Source organism: Macrobrachium rosenbergii, chromosome 37, assembly GCF_040412425.1.
Source record: "Macrobrachium rosenbergii isolate ZJJX-2024 chromosome 37, ASM4041242v1, whole genome shotgun sequence".
NCBI lineage: Eukaryota > Metazoa > Arthropoda > Malacostraca > Decapoda > Palaemonidae > Macrobrachium > Macrobrachium rosenbergii.
Window position 1 is genome coordinate 2,804,051 of NC_089777.1, and position 20,625 is coordinate 2,824,675.

Genomic DNA, 20,625 nt, shown 5'->3' on the forward strand with positions numbered 1-20,625 from the left:
CATAATTTAAAAATATGAGAGGATATTGAAAGTGAAAATATGAAAACTTGCATTCTCACTAGATATAAAGGAAAATTATCAAACCTTCTGCCATACTGAATTATCATCATGGTATTCAGTGTCACTCAACATGTACCGTACTGCTTATATTGAAACCAACAGCTCTCTCATAATTTGGATGTCTGTGATTTTGTTAAAAAAGCTATGCAAAACTTTTATTAATATTTGTTCAGCAGTTCAGCTCAAATCCTCTGTCACCAGCAGAAACTCATTCCTTGTTGTGTTTGAATCTCGTCGTCTTTGAAGGTTGGTAGACAGGGTGTCTAACAAACCAGTGGACTTGGCTTAGTTGGCACAATCCTGGGTGGCATCTGATGCAAAGATAAGAAAGGATTCATCAGCATCTTCTGCATGGTAGCTGGAGCTGGAATGACCACAGGAGACAAAAATCTCTTCCTCTTCTGCTTATTCATGGGATAGTTTGACACTTTGAGGATTGGGAGGAAGAGGAAACAATTGCAACCTGAGGCTCAATCTGCTAGGGAGGAATTAGTCATTGGTCTGATTTAGGACAAATGCTGTTGGCCATCTGAGAAGTCACTTGGGTGCTCAGAGTCATCCCTTTGTCATCTCAAAGCCCATTAATCTCAAACACCCTTTTGGCCATTGTGAGCCCTGGAACAGTATTGATCTTGGATTATGTAGATGTGCATGCCACAACTGAAGGGGTCTGCACTGGTCTCTCCACTCAGTGGTTCAGTGGAAGAGGGCTCTTCAAGCAGCAACACTCAAGATGGTCTAAAGAACTGGTAAGAGACAAATGACTTTTTGGTCCAGGTAGCAAGATATCCTCCAAACATGGTAAAGGGTATTTTTGGTGAAGAAGGCTCTGGTTGGGTGGCAGGGCCACACCAGGTGTTAAGGGTGGATCTGAAATGAGAGAGGGCTGTCTCATCCAAAGATTCAGGAATTGCAGGGGAGCATTCAAGTATAACAACAGGCACTTCTGCATGGGAAAGATCCAGTGACAGAATACAATTGTGGATGAATAGATGAGATCACTCTGGTAGAACTCAGACAGGAGTGCTTAATCTGGCAGAGGAGGAGTGAGTGGTGTGTGATGGTACTAGAGGCAACTGTAAGGTTGGAATCCTTGAAGAATGTCAGTACAACTGTTCCTGGGTGAAGAGGTTTCACTACTCTTGAGATCATTCATAGCACTTCTAGCATACTTGCTGCAGGGGATATGTCTGACCTTAGCAGGATGGACACAAAATGTGGATCTTGATCCACATCTTGTGGATGGGCTACAATCCTGACCAGGAAGACCTTTGCAGGTGTTCTGAAGCATCATGACCAGACAAATAACACTAGGGTCAGCACACCACAAAACATTCACAAACCAATACATGAACACAGATTCAATAAAAAATAACTTCATAATAACACCACATTCACAAATTTAAGTAACTTCATTACAAAAATGGACAAGTGAATATGTGCCAAAAGGAAAATTCCATATACTATTTAAATTGAACAAGGGATTACTTAGTGTAGATGCAATATGGCATATAGGAATGGGCAAGAATATGCATGTTAAAGATGAAGCAAGAACCCCTATTCCTATAAGATGAATTTGTTACAACAACAGAGAAACAGAAAGCACAAGATCAAAATAAAACATCTCGATGATCCGGAAGGAATAGGAATAATTTGGCTGTACATACAGTAGCCATCTAAAGGAAGGCATTGAAGACAACTCAGTATTCCCACAATAACAAATCACAAAATGTATGGCAAGATGGGAGTAAGGTGGATAAAATGAAATTGAAATGTGAACACAGAGCACAGCTGCTTATCAAATGCAGTCCTGGGAAATCTTGAAATGTTGACCCAGTAAAGTTGACAAAAAAGTGAATTGGCAGTGGAAGTGTGTTCAAAAAGGCAGGATAAAGCTTGCACATTTAGGGCTTTTAGATCTTGTCTTAATAAGTCGGGTATTTAACAGTTTTTGTTCATTGTTGTCGTAAAAAGAAAATATAGGTTATTCCTAACTGGAAGCATTTAAGATAGTAGGCTAACCTTAACTGTGTAAAAAAAAAAAAAATTTCTTGATCGTTTAGCAGAATGTATTGATGCGATGTTTATTTCCAGTTATTAAACACATTATGTTATATATCAAATTATGCTCATTTCACATATTCTGCAATTAGAACAACCTGAAAAGCATCATGGCAAATTTAGAGTGATGTATACATAGATGTCTGTTCTATTGTTGATGAATATTTTTGAATGGTCACTTGGTAGAATGGCATTTTTGGATGGTTTGTCACCCATGTGGTCCCATTAACACAGCTCAGCCCATCAGAGCTTGTAGTGGAATTGAAAAGCTGGATTCAACCTTTAAGTAAGGATATGCAGATACATTGCATTAAAATTCAGATGTGTTGTCTTCAGCTATAATGATGAGTACAGTAACGTATAATATGTTTCTTCTAAGAGTAATCCATGTACAGGTAGTCGTCGACTTACGACCTATGCGACTTACGACTGACAGACTTTACGACGGCTACGACAATATAATAATATATAATAATATTTAATTTTATATTTTTGCTAAAATCGTCGAGCGCGGCACGATACTTTTTCCCGCTACTGGCAGCGCTCATATCTGAGAGATGCTCAGCTTTCGGCAGCATTGTGTGCTGTGTCGTTCGAAAATGGTAAAAGATTCATATTTTTGTAATGTATTTTGTATTTCTATTTTTGCAAATAAATCAAATGTAATAACAAATTACCGTATTTGATGATGGCTTATAATACGCATGTCTGCATAGGACGCGACCCCAATTTCAGCAGGACATTGAGGGGAAAAAAATAAGGTTTCTAGCCTATGCTCATATGATTTTGGTAAGTAAAAACTGTAGTATTAGGTTATCATATGCATATTGTTCCTTACCCACAGAATCAACAAAAACATTAATAAAAAGTTATTTACCATATTTATATTTATCAAAATATGTATTATACAATCAGCCATTTACTACGATCGAATGTTTAGTCTGCTGCTGAAAAGCTACCTCATAGGTTTACCAATAGATTGCAACACATTCATTTGTAAACATTGTTTCTTACCAAAGCAGAATCAACAAAAACATTAACAAAGATGTTACCTACGGTAATATATGTTATATATATCCATTATATATTATAAAAAGTATGCAATCAAAGGGGTAAAATCAATAAATAAAAATGTTTCCTATGTAACGGCTCGAGTCTCGTGAGCAACTGAACAAAGCCATGTTATTATTCTTAAAAGAGAATGCTAGCACGAGTTACGAAGTATCAACTCAACGAAGCCTTGTTATTATGCCTAAAGAGAATGGTAGCAGGAATTGTCAACCACCAATTGATCAAGCCATGTTGTTATGCGTAAAGAGAATGTTAGCAGGAATTGCCAGCTACGAACCGAACGAAGCCTTGTTATCCGTAAAGCTCGAGATAATCACCAATAGGTGGCAGCACACGTACTGTTTATATCTGTAAATGTGGAATGCGGCGATCCGCTGTAGATGAGCGATAATGATATTAACATTTTTATGAAAATATCGGTAATAACAACGAAGATATTGATTATAATACTACCAGTAGTAATTGCGGTGATGGTAAGTATGATAATGATAAATAATTATAATAAACTATGTTTTTTAATAGGTTATTAGGATAACACCGAATTTTACGCATCTACGTGACGTTTCATGTATAATTTCGGCCAAAATTCTTAAATTTTGAGCCTACATTATGTACATAGGACGCAGGGGATTTTTAGGCCATTTTTTTTTTTAAAAGTCGTCTTATACGTCAAACACGGTATGTATTTAATTCAAACCTATAAATAAACAAAAGTAAATGATACGTCATAATGTAGTCGATTGGCAATGCAAATGGCGGATAAGAAAATGTAAACAGACCAGACAGATGGTTTGAATGCCTACAATAAAAATGTTAAATACAGTAATAAAAGTAAGTATTAATCAAGGAGTTCAAGCATGATAAGATTTCATATGCTAAACGTAAAAATAGGTACTATACATGCACATTTTTTTGGATAATATAAAATGTATATGTAGGCTAGTCATACTTAGGAGATATGATGGATAATACACGTAGGTACAGAATACATGTACATATGTGGTTGGTCGACTTCTGATGAGATCGACTTCCGACCGCTCTTCCGGAACCTAATGCCGTTGTAAGTCGACGACTACCTGTACTTGTAATTGCAAATTTCATAGTTTATTGTCTTTTGCAGGATTCTTTCTCACACATACAACTCTCTGGTCCCTTGAGAGCTATAGATTTTGTAAACTTAATTCAGTGAGCCTTAGTCAGTTTCTTTATTCAAGTCTCCTATTTATGTGAGAGTATTGAGAACTGAATCCTCCTGCCTCAGTTGTAATTCGTGATAATGTACTGTAAATGGAGTTTTATGAAACAAATTTCTTGTAAATATCATAGTGTTTTCTTTCACTATGCCCATCATTTTCATTCAGTGCCTTACATCTCAACCCCTGTGATTTCCGACATGACACGTGATTACACAAAAATTGAGATTGAAACTGACTTGCAAGGAACCGAAGGATCATTATGTGTTTGTGTGTGTGGAGGGTATGAAGTTTTTAGGGATTTCAAGTAGATGAATGTGGGATAATGTTGTATTAAAAATAAGTAAAAAAAAAAAAATATTAACTGCAGAGTAATCTTTTCTATTGTTTTTATGTATTTTTGTGTACTTATATTTTAAATCTATTCCATTCATTAACAACTTATTTTATGTACAGCAGATATAATTAAGTTAGTAATGCACTAATTATGATTATTGTACTAAATTTTAAATTGTTTCATGACAAACCTACAACTTTCACTTAGCCTGTTTGTCCATTTGTTCAAATCCCTACACACCAATTCCAAAGGAAAGATTCAATAGAAAAGCATCATATTAGGTTAGCAGGTGGATATTTGTCTTGACAAATCTTGGTGGAAAACTAGTTCACTTTTGTTGGGTTGGTCAGCTGAGTTCTCATCAGCAGTATTAGTCAGGATTCCCCTAAATTTTTCTTTATTTCCATGTATCATATTCTAATTGTTGAACTTCTGTAAAGTGCTGTAGACACAAAGACCCGTAACCTTCTGATTTTTTTGCAGTGTAGGCGACCGGCAACTAAAGTTGGTTGAGAACCTCCTTTAGTGGCAAGGTCAGTATAATTAGCTTTGGTACCAGTAGGTCTCTCTATAACATGTATGCAAGAAGTCAGCAAGAAGCACTGGAAGATATCTTCCTGTCAAAAAGAAGTGTTGGAAGTTATCTTCCTGACACTTAAGTTTTCAATATTTACTTACCTGGGAAGCCAAATTGGAATGAAGTTGGAGAGATTTTTGTTTCATAGTGGTATCTGTTGTCAGCTGAGCAGAGCTAGGGAATGTTCCTGTAATCCCAATTATGGCATCATGAAGATACTTGAGCAGAAAAGGTCAGATTTTCTCAGTAGGATGGTCTTGGCATCCTCAAGTGTTGTGTGCCCTTTGGCTATTATCGGGAACTTCTTTGTTTGAATTATTTGTACGAACCTATGCAACAAGATTCCAATTCATTTTCAGTCTGTTCACACCTAACAGGATGGAAAATAGGTGCTATGTACATTTTGGACAATTTGAAGACATATTCATTTCCATTCTTGGTTAATAAGGACTGCTAGACAAAGTCCCTGGATCAAAAGATCTGAGTTCAACCACACTTGTCCCTTTATGTGCTTATTAAGAATGGTTCCTGGAACTTTTCTTACTCCTAGTAGACCACTGGAGAACTTTGCCAGTGTTAGACAGACTGCTTCATTAGTCACAGTGGCTCTTATTTTTCATTCATGGAGGTTATCCAGTTAAGCGTCATGAAGGAGCTTTTCTGCAGAAGCATCTGATTTAACCTCAGGCATATAATAGCAGTGCTTGTCAGTACTGTGGTCATTTATGATTAGTGTAACAACAGGGTTCTTTTGTAATAATTGAATACTACTGTGAATCATATCCAGCTTTCATATATGTAGATATGAGTTTGAGCTGCAGGCTCACCTGACAGTTTAGAGAAATGAAGGTCTACCTGGTCACTGGTCAGCTTTGTCTTCATGCTTACCTACCCTCCAGTAAGGGAAGGATAGGGCAGTTCATTTTATATGCTTCAGTAAGTTGATAGTGTGCCATGGCTGTTGGGAAGTATTTTGCTTATTTTTTCTTGTGCTGTGCTGGAAAATATGTATAATTTTGTCTTTGTTTTGTGTAGGTGGTTTTCACCACTACATAATAAGGCAGTTCTTTTAAGCTAGAGGGAGCATTGCATCTTTGACCAATCATGACAAGCACACTAAATGGTTAATATGTATTGGTAAGATATGGGACATGTAAGATTTCTGCCCCAAGTTTTGCCTTTGCCTATTAACCTTTTTGCTGCGAGCCTGTTACCACCACTAATGAGAAGATCAGTGTCCTGCTAGTTGTGTAACAAATTTATCCTTTGGCCTGTTAACCCTTCGCCTGCGAGCCTGTTAGTGCCACTAGTGATATCATCAGAGTCCTACTGAGCGTGTAACACTAATTTTTCTCGCTTTGATATTTACATTTCGATTTTTTTTTTTTTTCATTTCTGTTATAATATTACACTTTACTGTTTCAGTAAACCCCTCAGATTCACGTTCTCACAAGTCGCTGACTCAGTGATTTCAGAATTTTCTGTGGATAGAGCAATATTCTTTGTTTTCATATTTTCGTGATTAAATACTGCACTGCACGTACATATACATTTTATGCTTGCATAATGATTTACAGTACTAATTTTAAATATTAAGTTTAATAATTTAATAATAACATTAAATAACAAAAATAATAATTCTCTCTCTCTCAAATTCTTCATTGGAGGGTGGCTAGAGCTCTCGGCTAGCACGCTGGTGGCCCATCGTTCAAGTCTCCACTGGCCAATGAAGAATTAGAGGAATTTATTTCTGGTGATAGAAATTCATTTCTTGTCATAATGTGGTTTGGATTCCACAATACAGCTGTAGGTCCCATTGCTAGGTAACCAATTGGTTCTTAGCCACGTAAAATAAGTCTAATCCTTCGGGCCAGCCCTAGGAGAGATGTAAACTGCCCAGTGGTCTGGTTAAACTAGGATAAACTTAACTTTTAACCTCTCTCTCTCTCTCTCTCTCTCTCTCTCTCTCTCTCTCTCTCTCTCTCTCTCTCTCTCTCTCTCTCTCTGAGATGAGAGAATTTTATGCATATGTAATATGTATGTTTGTTTATTTTGTATGATAAATAAATGATTTACTAATTTTCAAATAATATTAATGTACTAAACACAGCAAAATATCAATTCATTAAAGAAAATATAGTGAATTAGTAAGATTTTAATTCAATATAAATTCTTTCCTTCATCTTTTTCCAGCTCTGGAGTGAGGGGAGATTGTGCAACCTGTCAAGTATGTCAAATATCTTGACATACTGACTAACTCAAAGGGTAGAAGATGTTGCCACTCAGTGGTCAAATAAATGTTGCCACTTGGTGGTCAAATAAATGTTGCCACTTGGTGGTCAATACCCTACTGAAGGATGCTGAAAAATTCTCTCTCTCTCTCTCTCTCTCTCTCTCTCTCTCTCTCTCCTCTCTCTCTCTCTCTCTCTCTCTCTCTCTCTCTCTCTCTCTGAGATAGCGCTTTATGCTTATGTAAATATGTTTATTTGTTTTGTACACTGTAGTTTTATAGATAAACATGACTTTTACTTTGTTATTAATTTTTTCATATTTTCCATGCTATAATTACAACTTTTTTCCATTTCTATAGTAAATTATTTTAAAATTTTAAACAAGTACATTATTCCCAGTATTTTTTCTCGGACTCTTCAGAGCAAGGGTGGGCTGCCCGTGCCTGTCAATTAACTTGACATATTGACATAGACCACGATGGGAGGTAATGTTGCCCACTGATGGTCAAGGATACTTAAAAATATTCTCTCTCTCTCTCTCTCTCTCTCTCTCTCTCTCTCTCTCTCTCTCTCTCTCTCTCTCTCTCTCTCTCTCTCTCTCTCTTTCCAAAGTCATTCTCTCTTTCCTTGTCATAATATGTAAGAACAAACACCTTCTCTCTCTCTCTCTCTCTCTCTCTCTCTCTCTCTCTCTCTCTCTCTCTCTCTCTCTCTCTCTCTCTCTCATGCCAAAGGATACACAAAATGTGAGAGATGGATAGATAGGTAGATAGATAGAAAGGTAAGTGGTTGATAGAAAGATATACAGTAAAACTCCTGTAATTGCGGGGATGTGTACCACACCCCTGCAAATAGTTAAAACCGTGAATACTTAGAACCCTTCTAAAAACACTTAGAACTGCCTATTTTGATAGTTCAGACACATACAAAGCAAACTAAAAATGCTTATACGGGTATTATCCCACTTATGATGGGGTTAGATTCAAAAAACCATCGTTTGTTGGAAAAAAGTAAGAAATACCAAAACATATCTCGAATATAGCCTAGCCTACAATAGGGTATTTGGTACCATGTATACATATATGGTAGCCCTAGCCTACACTATAAACTATACTTTATACATACACGGTATAGTGATTATTAATATCAGCTAATTCTGGAGGTTCATGCAGAGTGACTTTGATAATTCAATACAAAGAAATTGAATAACAAACAAGATTTAGCTTTAGCCTACACTATGGTATATCATAGGTAGATCGTTAGCCTAGCCTACATTATACTGTACTCTATATTCACATATCACGTAGCCTACATTATACTTTACTCTATATTCACATATCGCATAGCCTACACTATACTGTACTCTATATTCACATATCGCCAAGCCTTCATTATATTGTACTCTATATTCACATGTCATTATTATAAAAACATCAATATAACGAATATGCATTTTTTCCATGGATCTTTTAAAACATTATGCCTTAATTCACTGTATCTAATAATATTGTATATATTCTTATATTGCTTTTGTATTATAAATTGTAATCAATATTTTGATTTGGAAATGTTTCTGCGGTGTTTATTTCGCCACATTTAACTCAGTTCTCAGCACTTTTATTGCTTCTAGTTAGCGTAAATGAATCTTTGGATACTTTATTTACACCGGGCAAGGTTATTTTTGTTATACAAAGTGTTTTAATTGAAATATAACTTGAATACGTCTCGTTGTGAAACTAATTTAGCCATTTGTTTCATTAATAGATGACGGTGGCTGTTTGGGATGTTTGTTTTGTGTTAAAAAAAAAAATCAAGATTCCGTTAAGCTATTTTCATTTGATTTCATCATAATACTGAGCTTTATGTATGTATCATTTATCGGTGTAAAAATAGCAGTAATGTGTTCTTTCATGCCCAGTAGTTTTTATTAAAATACTTTCTCAACTTTATTGACGGTCGAGTTTCATCCATGTTGCCGATGCACGATAATTTACAGTACAGTATAGCCATTAGCAGCTTGAACATTGTTTTCTCAGCTTCAGCCACAACTTAAAAGCTTAAATTTAGCAGTATATTTCCATGCCGATCTTTTATCCATACCGAATAAGGGTATAATGTGCAAGTATATCGGTCCTATTCTACTTAACGTCATTTGTACTATAACCTACGTTAATTGTGTATTACCGTACGTTGGTTGAAATACTGTACAAGCGAAAGCGCTTTTGTTATCCGATTCGGTGACAAACAAAACAAGAGTTTCTTGTCGGTTGTTTATGGCTGTACGCATTTACCCAAGAGTATAACGTTACTAATAATACTTTTATCATTCTCTTTTACTTTTTTAACTAGAAGATGGGATAAAGAGTTGGAGGAAAAGAAGCAGGTCTATTGTAATGTGGTCTCTCGCTGCCTGCGCCCGCGCAAAATTTAAAAAATATTTTATAATTATTGCCGTATCGGTATTAAATGCTTACCCCGTTGCAAAATCGAATTATCGTAAGGTGAAATATCGTAAGTGGAGCACTACCTGAGTATTTTAATAGTTTTATCACAAAAATTGCATTTAGTAATGAATATGAGATAAAAATACAGTAATGAGTGAATATTTCTCAGTGAAAAAAATACAGTACCCATGAATGGGCAAAATTTTCCACGGAGAAATCCGATAATAGTTTAAGGTATATTTCATGTAGGATGCTAGTTTAGGTATACATTTGGTATTTGAACTTTCAGGATAGGCAGTTATAAGCTTTTTAGAGGGGTTGTTAATTGTTTCATGAGGGTTTGTGGTATGCTTCCCAGCAAATACAGGGGGTTTACTGTGTGTTGTTATAATAGAGAGCAAATGATTTGTAGGTAATTATTCAAATACCAAATTGCAGTACGTATCTTTTATTGGTGATTCATTTCAGTGTGATACTTCTCAAACCATAGAGTAAAGTAATACCATTTTTGGAATTAAGTTTAAAAATCTTCATTACAGACCTTGAATGCTTGCTGTTGGCCAAAAATTTCACCTGGTAAAACTCAGAAAAAATAAAGAATATATTAGGCATTCTAGAAAATGTGATTTCATGTAAGTAACTTAACAAGTAATTACAAAGCTATAGTTTCTAACTTGTGCAGCAGCCTCAATTTTAAAAATCTTACCAGAAAACACTCTGTTTCTGCCATGCTCTCAAGTAATATTGGGGGTTTGCTGCATGTTTCTGCCATGCTCTCAAGTAATATTGGGGGTTTGCTGCAGCTGTTGTTTACTGATTTTTGGTTGTATGGCTGAATTTCAGGGAAGTATTATTGCTTATTTGAGTAGCCTCCAAGCTTCAATAGCTTTCAGGATAATTTTTTCTAGTTCTTTGGTTATTACTGTATTATGTCTGATTCAAGTTCACCTATTAGAAAAAGGAACTCGGCCTCTATAGCCTAGAAACAAGCTTCCCTTAGCCTGGTATTCTACCCTAACCTAGGTTAGAAGATAGCTCTGCTATTCTTTCTTCCCCTCTTCCTAATTTTTCTCCTGCTACTAGCCCTCCTACTTTTAATCCACCTACTCCCATGCCTGACTCCCTCGCTTCCATACCCAATGCCTTTGCCAATCTAGAGTCTAGGTTTCACAGAAAATTATCCTACCGATGAATACAGTGGTGGAGCTAGGTGCGTCACTGAAGGTGCCACTTCTGCAAAGTTACAAGTGATAGTGTTGTGCAAGTGGTTCTCCTAGACCAAGGTCACTGTCTTGCCCACTTGAACCTGGGAGAAGACATACCGAAAGTCCAATGGAGGCCAAGGGGGTTGGCCCACAGGTGGTTCCCCCCCCAGGTCGAACCTGTTGTGTGTTCCCAGGTATCGGCAGTGTGTGAATCTCCAGTAATGACTGGTAGGATGGCCAGATATTCCTCTGAAAACTACCTTTAGTCCTGCCCTCCTGTATGCCCATTTACCTCAGTAGTCTGGCATATGCATCACAAAAGTGCTATAAATAGAACATATGAATGTTTTTCTTCAGTCTTTTTTATGAAAATTTCATTGAAATTTTTGGGAAGGTTTTTGTCGAGACATTGGTTTAACTTTAATTATGCATGTAAAGTAGGTTGTCTTACCAAGATTCGAACCGCTAAATTACCTCTTTAAAAACTTTTTAGCTGTTGATATGGTTATGTTATTCTAGGTTTGGTTGATATTTTTAAATTAAGTAGATTCCAGAAGTGCAAATAGTCCAGAATTCCTCAAAAAAATTGTAAGTTAATCTGTTAACATTCTGTTGCAGGTCAAAGAGGCATGTGAGGCAATTTCTGGCAAGTGCAAATATGATGAGAGAGTTTCTTCAGGATCCTCTTCTAAATTTGCCCATGGCATTTTCAAATACATACACAAAAATCCAAGGCTAGATGACGAATTTAATGATGTAGGGTAAGTATTTAAATTAGAAATCTCTAAGGACTGTTTAGAATTTGTAGATCTTAACAACACTGTTTTAGAGAGGTAGTACTATTGTTATTTTGTAGTTCAACAACATCAGTAGTAAACTCAGTAGACTCATCCATAAATGCCAGCTCAAAATGGAAAATGGTAAAGAAGTTAGATGCCTAAATGATTTGGGACCAGAATGAACAGATAAATGAAAAATGTGCCGAAGTTTCTTTGGAGCAATCAGGTTTTCTGTACAGTGTATAATGCTGTGTGAAACTCTCAGCCATGACCCATGAAACTTTCAGCCATGGCCTGGTGGTGGCCTGTGTTGTCAGCACCTATAGCGGTCCTAGATGCATGATCATGGCTAACTTTAACCGTAATAAAATAAAAATTACTGAGGCTAGAGGGCTGCAGTTTGATATGTTTGATGATTGGAGGGTGGATGATCAACATACCAATTTGCAGCCCTCTAGCCTCAGTAGTTTTTAAGATCTGAGGGTGATCAGAAAAGTGTTGACGGACAGACAAATAGCCATCTCAATCGTTCTCCTTTATAGAAAACTAAGAAGTAAATGAATGAAAGCTCAGCAGCTGGAGCCAACAGTCCATTCCTAAGGACCAGTGTATTTTCTACACTGTACCATGCAAACACACTTTAAGCAGTACAGTACCCACATAAGTGTGATGTTAAGAGTATTAGGCATTGAAGAGATTTATAAACAAAAAAAAAAAATTAGTACTCTTTAAAAGTTGTGGATTTTAATGCATGAGATTACTAGTAAGGGTATTCATATATATATATATATATATTATATATATATATATATATATATTTATATATATATATATATATATATATATATATATATATATATATATATATATATATATATATATATATATATATATATATATATATATATATATATATATATATATATATTATATATATATATATATACACACAGGTATTGCCCTACTTACGATGGGGTTAGGTTCCAAAAAACCCATCATTTGTTGAAAAAATTGTAACTTGATTTTGGCCTAGCCTACACTAGGGTAATCAGTAGCATCTATACATGTATGGTAGCCTAGCCTACACTACACAGTATACTCTATACATGTATGGTATAGTAATTATTAGTGTCAGCTAATTCTGCAGGTTCAGTGCAGACTGACATGATAAGTCAGTGTAAAGAGAAATTGAATAAAAAGGCCTAGCCTGCACTTTGGTATATAATATACGGTAGCCTAGCCTACATTATACTGTATTCTATTTTCACATATTAACACCGTATTATACAAACATCAAAATAATGAATGTGCATCTTTTCCATGGATCTTTTAAAAAGTTATGCTTTACTGCACTGTATCCAGTTGTATATATTCTCATATTGCTTTTGCATTATAAATTGCGATCAAATGTTTTGGTTTGGGAATTGATCACGTGGTGTTTATTTCGCCACATTTAACTCAGTTCAGAGCTCTTTTCTTGCTTCTAGTTAGCGTAAATAAATCTCTAGATACTTTATTTATATGGGACATATATTTATCGTTATACAAAGTGTTTTTAAGTCAAAATATAACTTAGATATGTCTTGTTCTGGAATTAATTTAGCTATTTTTTTCGTTAATAGATGACGTTGGTGGCTGGTCGTTTAGGGGCATGCTTGTTTTGTGTAAAAAAAATCAAAATTCCGTTCGCTATTTCCTCTTGATTTCATCATCATACTACGAGCTTTTCGTATTTATCTTTTATTGGACAAAAACAGCAGTAATATGTGTTCTTTCATGCCCAGTAGTTTTGATCATAATACTCTCAATTTTATTTGCGGTCGAGTTTCATCCATGTTGCCAATGCACGATAATTTGTAGTCATTAGCAGCTTGAACATTCGTTTCTCAGCTTCAGCTACAACTTGCAGCTTAAATTTACTGTAGCAGTATATTTCCTCGCCGATCTTTTCTTCAAAGCGGATAAGGGTATAATGTAAAAATATATCAGTACTTAACGTCATTTTTAACATAACTCGGTAATTGTTTAACCGTACGATGGTTGAAATACAAGCAAAACAGTTGTTGTCCGATTCGGTTATTAGCAAAACAACAGTTTCTCATTTGGTTGTTTATGGCTGTATGCATTTTTGCAAGAGTATAAAGTTACTAACAATACTTTTATCATTCTCTTACTTTTTTAACTAGAAGATGGAATGAAGAGATGGAGGAAAAGAAGTTGGTCTCTCTTGCTGCCTGATTGTAGCTGTTGCCTGTGCCTGTGCAAAATTTAAAAATATTTTCCAAATATTGTAGTACCGGTATTAATTGCTAACTCCATCGTAAACTCGAATTATCTTAACTTGTGAACTACCTGTATTTACAAACGCACAAAAATTGCAAACAAACACTGACCTATTTTAACTTCCGACACAACGAGAGCAAGTCATTTTCGGCTCATTGAATTAATGTACCTATTCCAGCAACTGGGGCCAACATATCGTACACCGTACGCTGCCTGATTGTATGCTGTTGCCTGTGCCAGTCGCCCGCGAAATTTAAAAATACGTATTTTAAAATATTGTCGTGTCGATGTTAATTGCTAACCCCATCGTGAAAAGCGAATTATCATAACTTTCGAGCACTACATGTGTGTGTGTATATATATATTATATATATATTTATATTATATATATATATATTATATATATATATATATATATATATATATATATATATATATATATATATATATATATATATATATATATATATATATATATATATATATTATTTTGAAACATTATCAGATAACCCCTCTTGTCTGCCTATCTTTGATAAAATGACAGTTCTGGCCAGTGCTTGTTACATATTTATTCTGTGTGCCTGTTCATTAATTATTAACTTTTCTATGCCTTATTATATGTTACTTAATCTGAGAAGAAGGAATGAGGAAGTGAGAGAGATGAAGTTGACACAATGACAGCCGACCCAAATCGGTCGCAAAATACTTTTCTATGTGTACACAGGTGTATTGAGTGGAACGGATGCTGTCAATCTTGAGATAAGGTGCTTGAAGCTCCAGTCCTGTATGTATACCATACATGTATACCTGTGTGTATAATGTATGTATACTTTATGTATCATGTATACTGAGAGGTGGAAGTAGAAATCCATTATTCAAAGACTGAAGGGACTAGTTAGTAACGCTTTAGGACCCACCATATATGTACAAAGGGAAATCAGAGAGAGCCAGGAGTTGCCTTGGGGAATTCAAAGACAGCAGTTCTCTCTCTCTCTCTCTCTCTCTCTCTCTCTCTCTCTCTCTCTCTCTCTCTCTCTCTCTCTCTCTCTCTCTCTCTCTCTTGCTGGTTCAGTATTGTGTCTAATGGTATATAAAGTATTGGTTATCCTCCTTCCACAAAAACATAAGTTTTGTCAAATTCACCCACGAAGTATATACATTTTGTAAGAATGATCTAAGGCATTTATATTGTGCAAGCATTGTGAAAATGTGATTTACTATTTTCTGTTGAAGAAGGTAAGATTCTTACTTGATATATTTTATACTGTTATTGTGATAGAGAATTATTATTTTGATAAGAGGTGGATAATATCTCTTATAGTGAGTTCTAATGTGTCTTGCTGCTAACTATATTTTACTAAGTGCAAATAATTGTGACTTGGCAGTGTTGCCTTTGAGGAAGTTTTAGAAAGACGTGAGTTTAGCCTTTTTTTTTTTAAAGTGAAGGTAATCTTTTGAAAGATTGACATAATTTTTAATCATATTTTGTCTTAGTGAAACTGCTGTTGGTATATTTCCATTTTTTGCATATTTCATTCTTATGTGTTTATGTTTTCATATTACTCACACAAGTTGAAATGTTTATAATTTCACAATATTACCCAAAGATTTGTGTTGGTGTAAATTTGCATTATTGAGATGTCAGTACATACTTATTGTTGAGATTTCAGTGAGTACCTGTATTGATTCCCATTTAATAATTTATTAGTTAACACTTGGGCTAATTGCAGATGTTCAGATTTATATCTAAAGCTTGAGTGAAAGTTAATGGTTTGAATTTTACTTAATTAAAGTGATTTCATGATAAAGTTTTGTGACTTAATTTTGGTTAAGAAATACGTAATCTTACACTGTTGTCAAGTAATAGTGAATCTTTTTGAGATTGTGAACTGTGCTTATAACTTTTGAACTTAGAAATAAATTTGTTTGTTTAAAGTTTTAAAAAGCACAGTGTTTCATTCTGACCACCAGTGATTAGAAAAAAAGTTAATTATACCTTAGTTTTACCAGACCACTGAGCTGATTAACAGCTCTCATTGGGCTGGCCCAAAGGATTAGACTTATTTTACGTGGCTAAGAGCCAATTGGTTACTTAGCAACGGGACCTACAGCGTATTGTGGAATCGGAACCATATTATAGCGAGAAATGAATTTCTGTCACCAGAAATAAATTCCTCTAACTCTTCATTAGCCAGCCGGAGACTCGAACTCGGGCCTAGCGAGTGGTAGCCTGCAACTCTACCGACTATGAGATATTTATGTGTATGTGTACAAGCTAAGTGATGTATCTGTTTGTTCACCTGAGACTTATCTAGGTGAAATTCTTGGGAAACAGTTATAGTATTTGTTGGAGTGATGCCCTTTTTCCCTAGTCTGTTTTATAGCTTATCAGTTGTTAGGTCACCCATAACTTGATAAATTTAGATTGAATTTTTCAAGTGTTAAGCAAGTTTTAAGGGATCACTGTACCTTCAGTCTTAATATTTTTGTTATGAGGTTTCAAGTACAGTGAACCCTCAAATAACCAGCGGTTCAACTATCCGGATTCACGACTTCATGGATTTTTTCCATTCGTATGTATATTATAAGAGAAAATATATAGCGGATTTTCCGGAAATTTCAAAAATAGTCGCGATATATGAAGACCCAAATATTTCATTAATTCCATTAATAATTATTAATATCTGCTAGTACTGTTGGTTCATTGCATTTATGACATATAATTCAGTACAAAATGAAGTTAAACAAAAGATGCTTCACTGCATCGCGGATTTTCAGAAATATTCATCGAAAAATTAAAATTAAAAAGTACCACCATATCGGCAGCCATATTGCGGAAAACAGCGATGTTTCATCATGTTACGTGAGAAGAACGGCTTTAAAGAAACGCGCAAGGACTGGAATTTCATTGATATACCCACAGGCACTCGGACAAGGCATGTGAGTGGTACATAAGAGAATATCTTATCACTGTTGATGTTTCATCTTAAATCACTGTAAAAATAATTAAAATCGGAATTTCATACGTAAGCAACTCAAGGATACTGTATACAGTCTCGTCCCAAGCTACTGTGCTGTACATACACACCATTTTCTCTCTCTCTCTCTCTCTCTCTCTCTCTCTCTCTCTCTCTCTCTCTCTCTCTCTCTCTCTCTCTCTCTCAATGAAATATGAATTACTGTATCATAAACTTTTATGTACAGAATTAAAAATAATTTCATTGACAAAACATATTTCTTTAGCAACTAAAAAATTATTTTCCTAATTCTTTCGTTAGTAGTGAGCAGCTTCAGTCAGCTGATTCTCAAAACGTAAACATTACAAATATGGGATGATCTTTTTTATGCATATTACTGTGATAGGAGATCAAAATAGTAATACAGGCACTCGGACAAGGCACGTGAGTGGTACATAAGAGAATATCTTATCACTGTTGATGTTTCATCTTAAATCACTGTAAAAATAATTAAAATCCGAATTTCATACATAAGCAACTCAAGGATACTGTATACTCTCTCATCACCAGCTTGTCAAGACTTAGTCAAGACTTAGTCTCGTCCCAAGCTACTGTGCTGTACAGTACACACCATTTCTCTCTCTCTCTCTCTCTCTCTCTCTCTCTCTCTCTCTCTCTCTCTCTCTCTCTCTCTCTCTCTCTCTCAATGAAATATGAATTACTGTATCATAATCTTTTATGTACAGAATTAAAATAATTTCATTGATAAATTTGTTTCTTTGGCAACTAAAAAAATTATTTTCCTAATTCTTTCGTTATTAGTGAGCAGCTTCAGTCAGCTGATTCTCAGAATAAACATTACAAATATGGGACGATCTTTTTTTTATGCATATTACTGTGATAGGAGATCAAAATAGTAATACAGTGTTTAAGTGCATAGAAGTGTTTATAACAGTGTGGGAAAGGCTATACAGTAAAGCCTTTAAATATATACCATGTATATACTCAGTATATGCCTCCCCTAGGGAGGGCCAATGCTACTTAGCGGAATTTCACTTATCGCTGGGGTTCAGCCCCCCATTATCCCATGATCTCAAGGGATCACTGTATCTGGCTGAAGTGAGGTAACTTTTTGGTCTTATTATTTGTGTAATGACCAGGTACTTGATCACTACTCATGACAATACATATATATATATATATATATTATATATATATATAATTTCATGGTATATATATATATATATATATATATATATATATATATATATATATATATATATATATTAGCTAAACAACTGTGGCGCTGCCCAATAAAACTGAATGACATTCGATAAACACACACACACTCCACACAATCTCTCTCTCTCTCTCTCTCTCTCTCTCTCTCTCTCTCTCTCTCTTCTCTCTCTCTCTCTCTCTCTTTTCTTTTGTGTGATATTCAATATGATGAATTGGCAAACAGGAAATCTGCTTGCTTATCGTGGAGATGAATAACAACGTCGACCAAAAGATCTTGATAAGCATTCACAGACATATTGAAAGGATACGATCCTTCAAACTGGAGCAAATCTGTAGAAAATATAATGAAAATAATGGAAGGGATACCAATGAAAGTTCAAGTTATGAAAAAAGACTTATAAAGAAAATCTACAAAAATCAACACATTCCATCAAAGAAAATAAGTATGGTCCGAATTAGTGAATATATTGATTGATGCAACAGGCAGACGGATGTCTAAAGCATGTAAACTATGTAGAGTGTGGTATAGCATTGTAAATCCACAAAACCTGATTAGGAAATGCTATGCTTGCCACGTACCTACGCATCCTTCGTGTGCTGAAATAGCTCAAAATAAAAATAAGGACACAAAAATATTTTGCTCAACATGTCTAGTATGGATAGACAAGGTCATTAAATCAAGACTTAATGTACAGATTGTGGAGGATCAAGCTCAAAGAGGAAAATAGAAAAGAAGAAAATAAGACTGAAGAGAGAAAAGAGTAATGAAAACAAAGAACAGGATAAGAGTATGGATGCAGAGAAACTCATAGATTCTACATATGAGGCAATACAGCAACATACATATGAAGAAATAAATTATGACATGATAAATCAAAATAAAATCCCAAAGAGGTTGTACCGGATCTTCATACCGATGGGAAAGAACAAGAAAAAAAAAAAGAAAAGAAAGACACAGTATGCACCCTTTTTGAAAAGAGGGAATTGCAGGTTTGGTGAAAGATGTTATTACAAACATCCCAAGATATGTCACAATTATGAGATCTATGGCAAATGGCATATCTAGATGGCTATGAAGAGGAATGCAGAGCGATCTACATCCAAAAATATGTAGAAACTGGAAAAAAGGAAATGGATGTAGGTTTAATAAGAAATGTAGGTACATGCATCCTGTAGCCATGAAAACCAAAATCAAAACCAAATACATATAAAAATCAAGGAAAAAATGAAACAAATAAAGAAAGGAACAAAGATCATGTGATGAAGGCAAAAGCAAGCCAACAACTCATTATGAAATGTCAGCACCACGATATGAGGCATCAGCACCTAGATATAGCACAAGGAACAAGCAATGTATCTATGATGCTGGGGATGGTGCAGATATGGAGATAAATGCAGGTTTATGCACAAAATGAACCAATATGAAGATGGAAGATCAAATATAATGGAAAAGTTGGATTTTTAATGTACCAATTTCTGGAAATGAAAAAGATCAACATATCAGAACAGGAAAGAGACATGGGAAAATCCTTATTATTACCCATATTAGATAATGGAAGATAATATGAAACCATCATAGTGATGATCAGCGCAGGGGTTTATTTTGAGTAACTCAAAAGAAAGATAGAGTTCTTAGAAGAACTAACCCAAAATGAAAAAATAGAAATATTGAATATAAGTGAAACCTGGTATTCCCAAGAGACTGGTAAAGATGACCAGATAAAGGGTTTCCAAACTTATAGATCAGATAGAAAAAATAGAAATCAAGGGAGCCGCAATATATGGGAGAGATGCCAATCAAGGAAAAAATCTGTGAGAAATATAGTAACACAGAAATGAATTAATAGCGGTAGAATTTGAATCTGAAAAATTAGTGAACATTGTAATATATAGACCCCCTAATACTAAAGAGTTTGATATAATAATTGACAAATTGGATGAAATATGTAGAAATCACAAGGACTGGACTATACTCCTATCCAGAGACTTTAACTTTCCTTTTGTAGAATGGAAAGAACGAATAGGAGACTGTGGTTGTATTTATACATATAAAAGAGAGCAATAGTAGTGCAGAAGATAAGAGGAAATTTGAAAAGCTATTAGATATGCTACTAGAACATAACATTCAGCAAATAAATCACCTACCAACAAGAAAGGATAATATTTTAGACCTAGTATTTGTGAA

The 20,625-nt window shown here is 35.0% G+C and overlaps 2 protein-coding genes across 2 annotated transcripts in view; one reads left to right on the forward strand and one right to left on the reverse strand.

Moving 5' to 3' along the window:
- LOC136825092 (uncharacterized) overlaps positions 1–20,625 on the forward strand; it is a 467,192-nt gene that overhangs the window by 136,093 nt on the left and 310,474 nt on the right. Inside the window, exons 6-7 of the mRNA XM_067081135.1 lie at positions 638–809; positions 11,798–11,940. Of these exons, the coding sequence (XP_066937236.1) occupies positions 638–809; positions 11,798–11,940 (315 nt within the window). The remainder of the gene's footprint in view (positions 1–637; positions 810–11,797; positions 11,941–20,625) is intronic.
- Positions 1–20,625, reverse strand: part of LOC136825252 (uncharacterized) — a 218,875-nt gene that overhangs the window by 98,369 nt on the left and 99,881 nt on the right. The gene's annotated exons all lie outside the window — the stretch shown is intronic.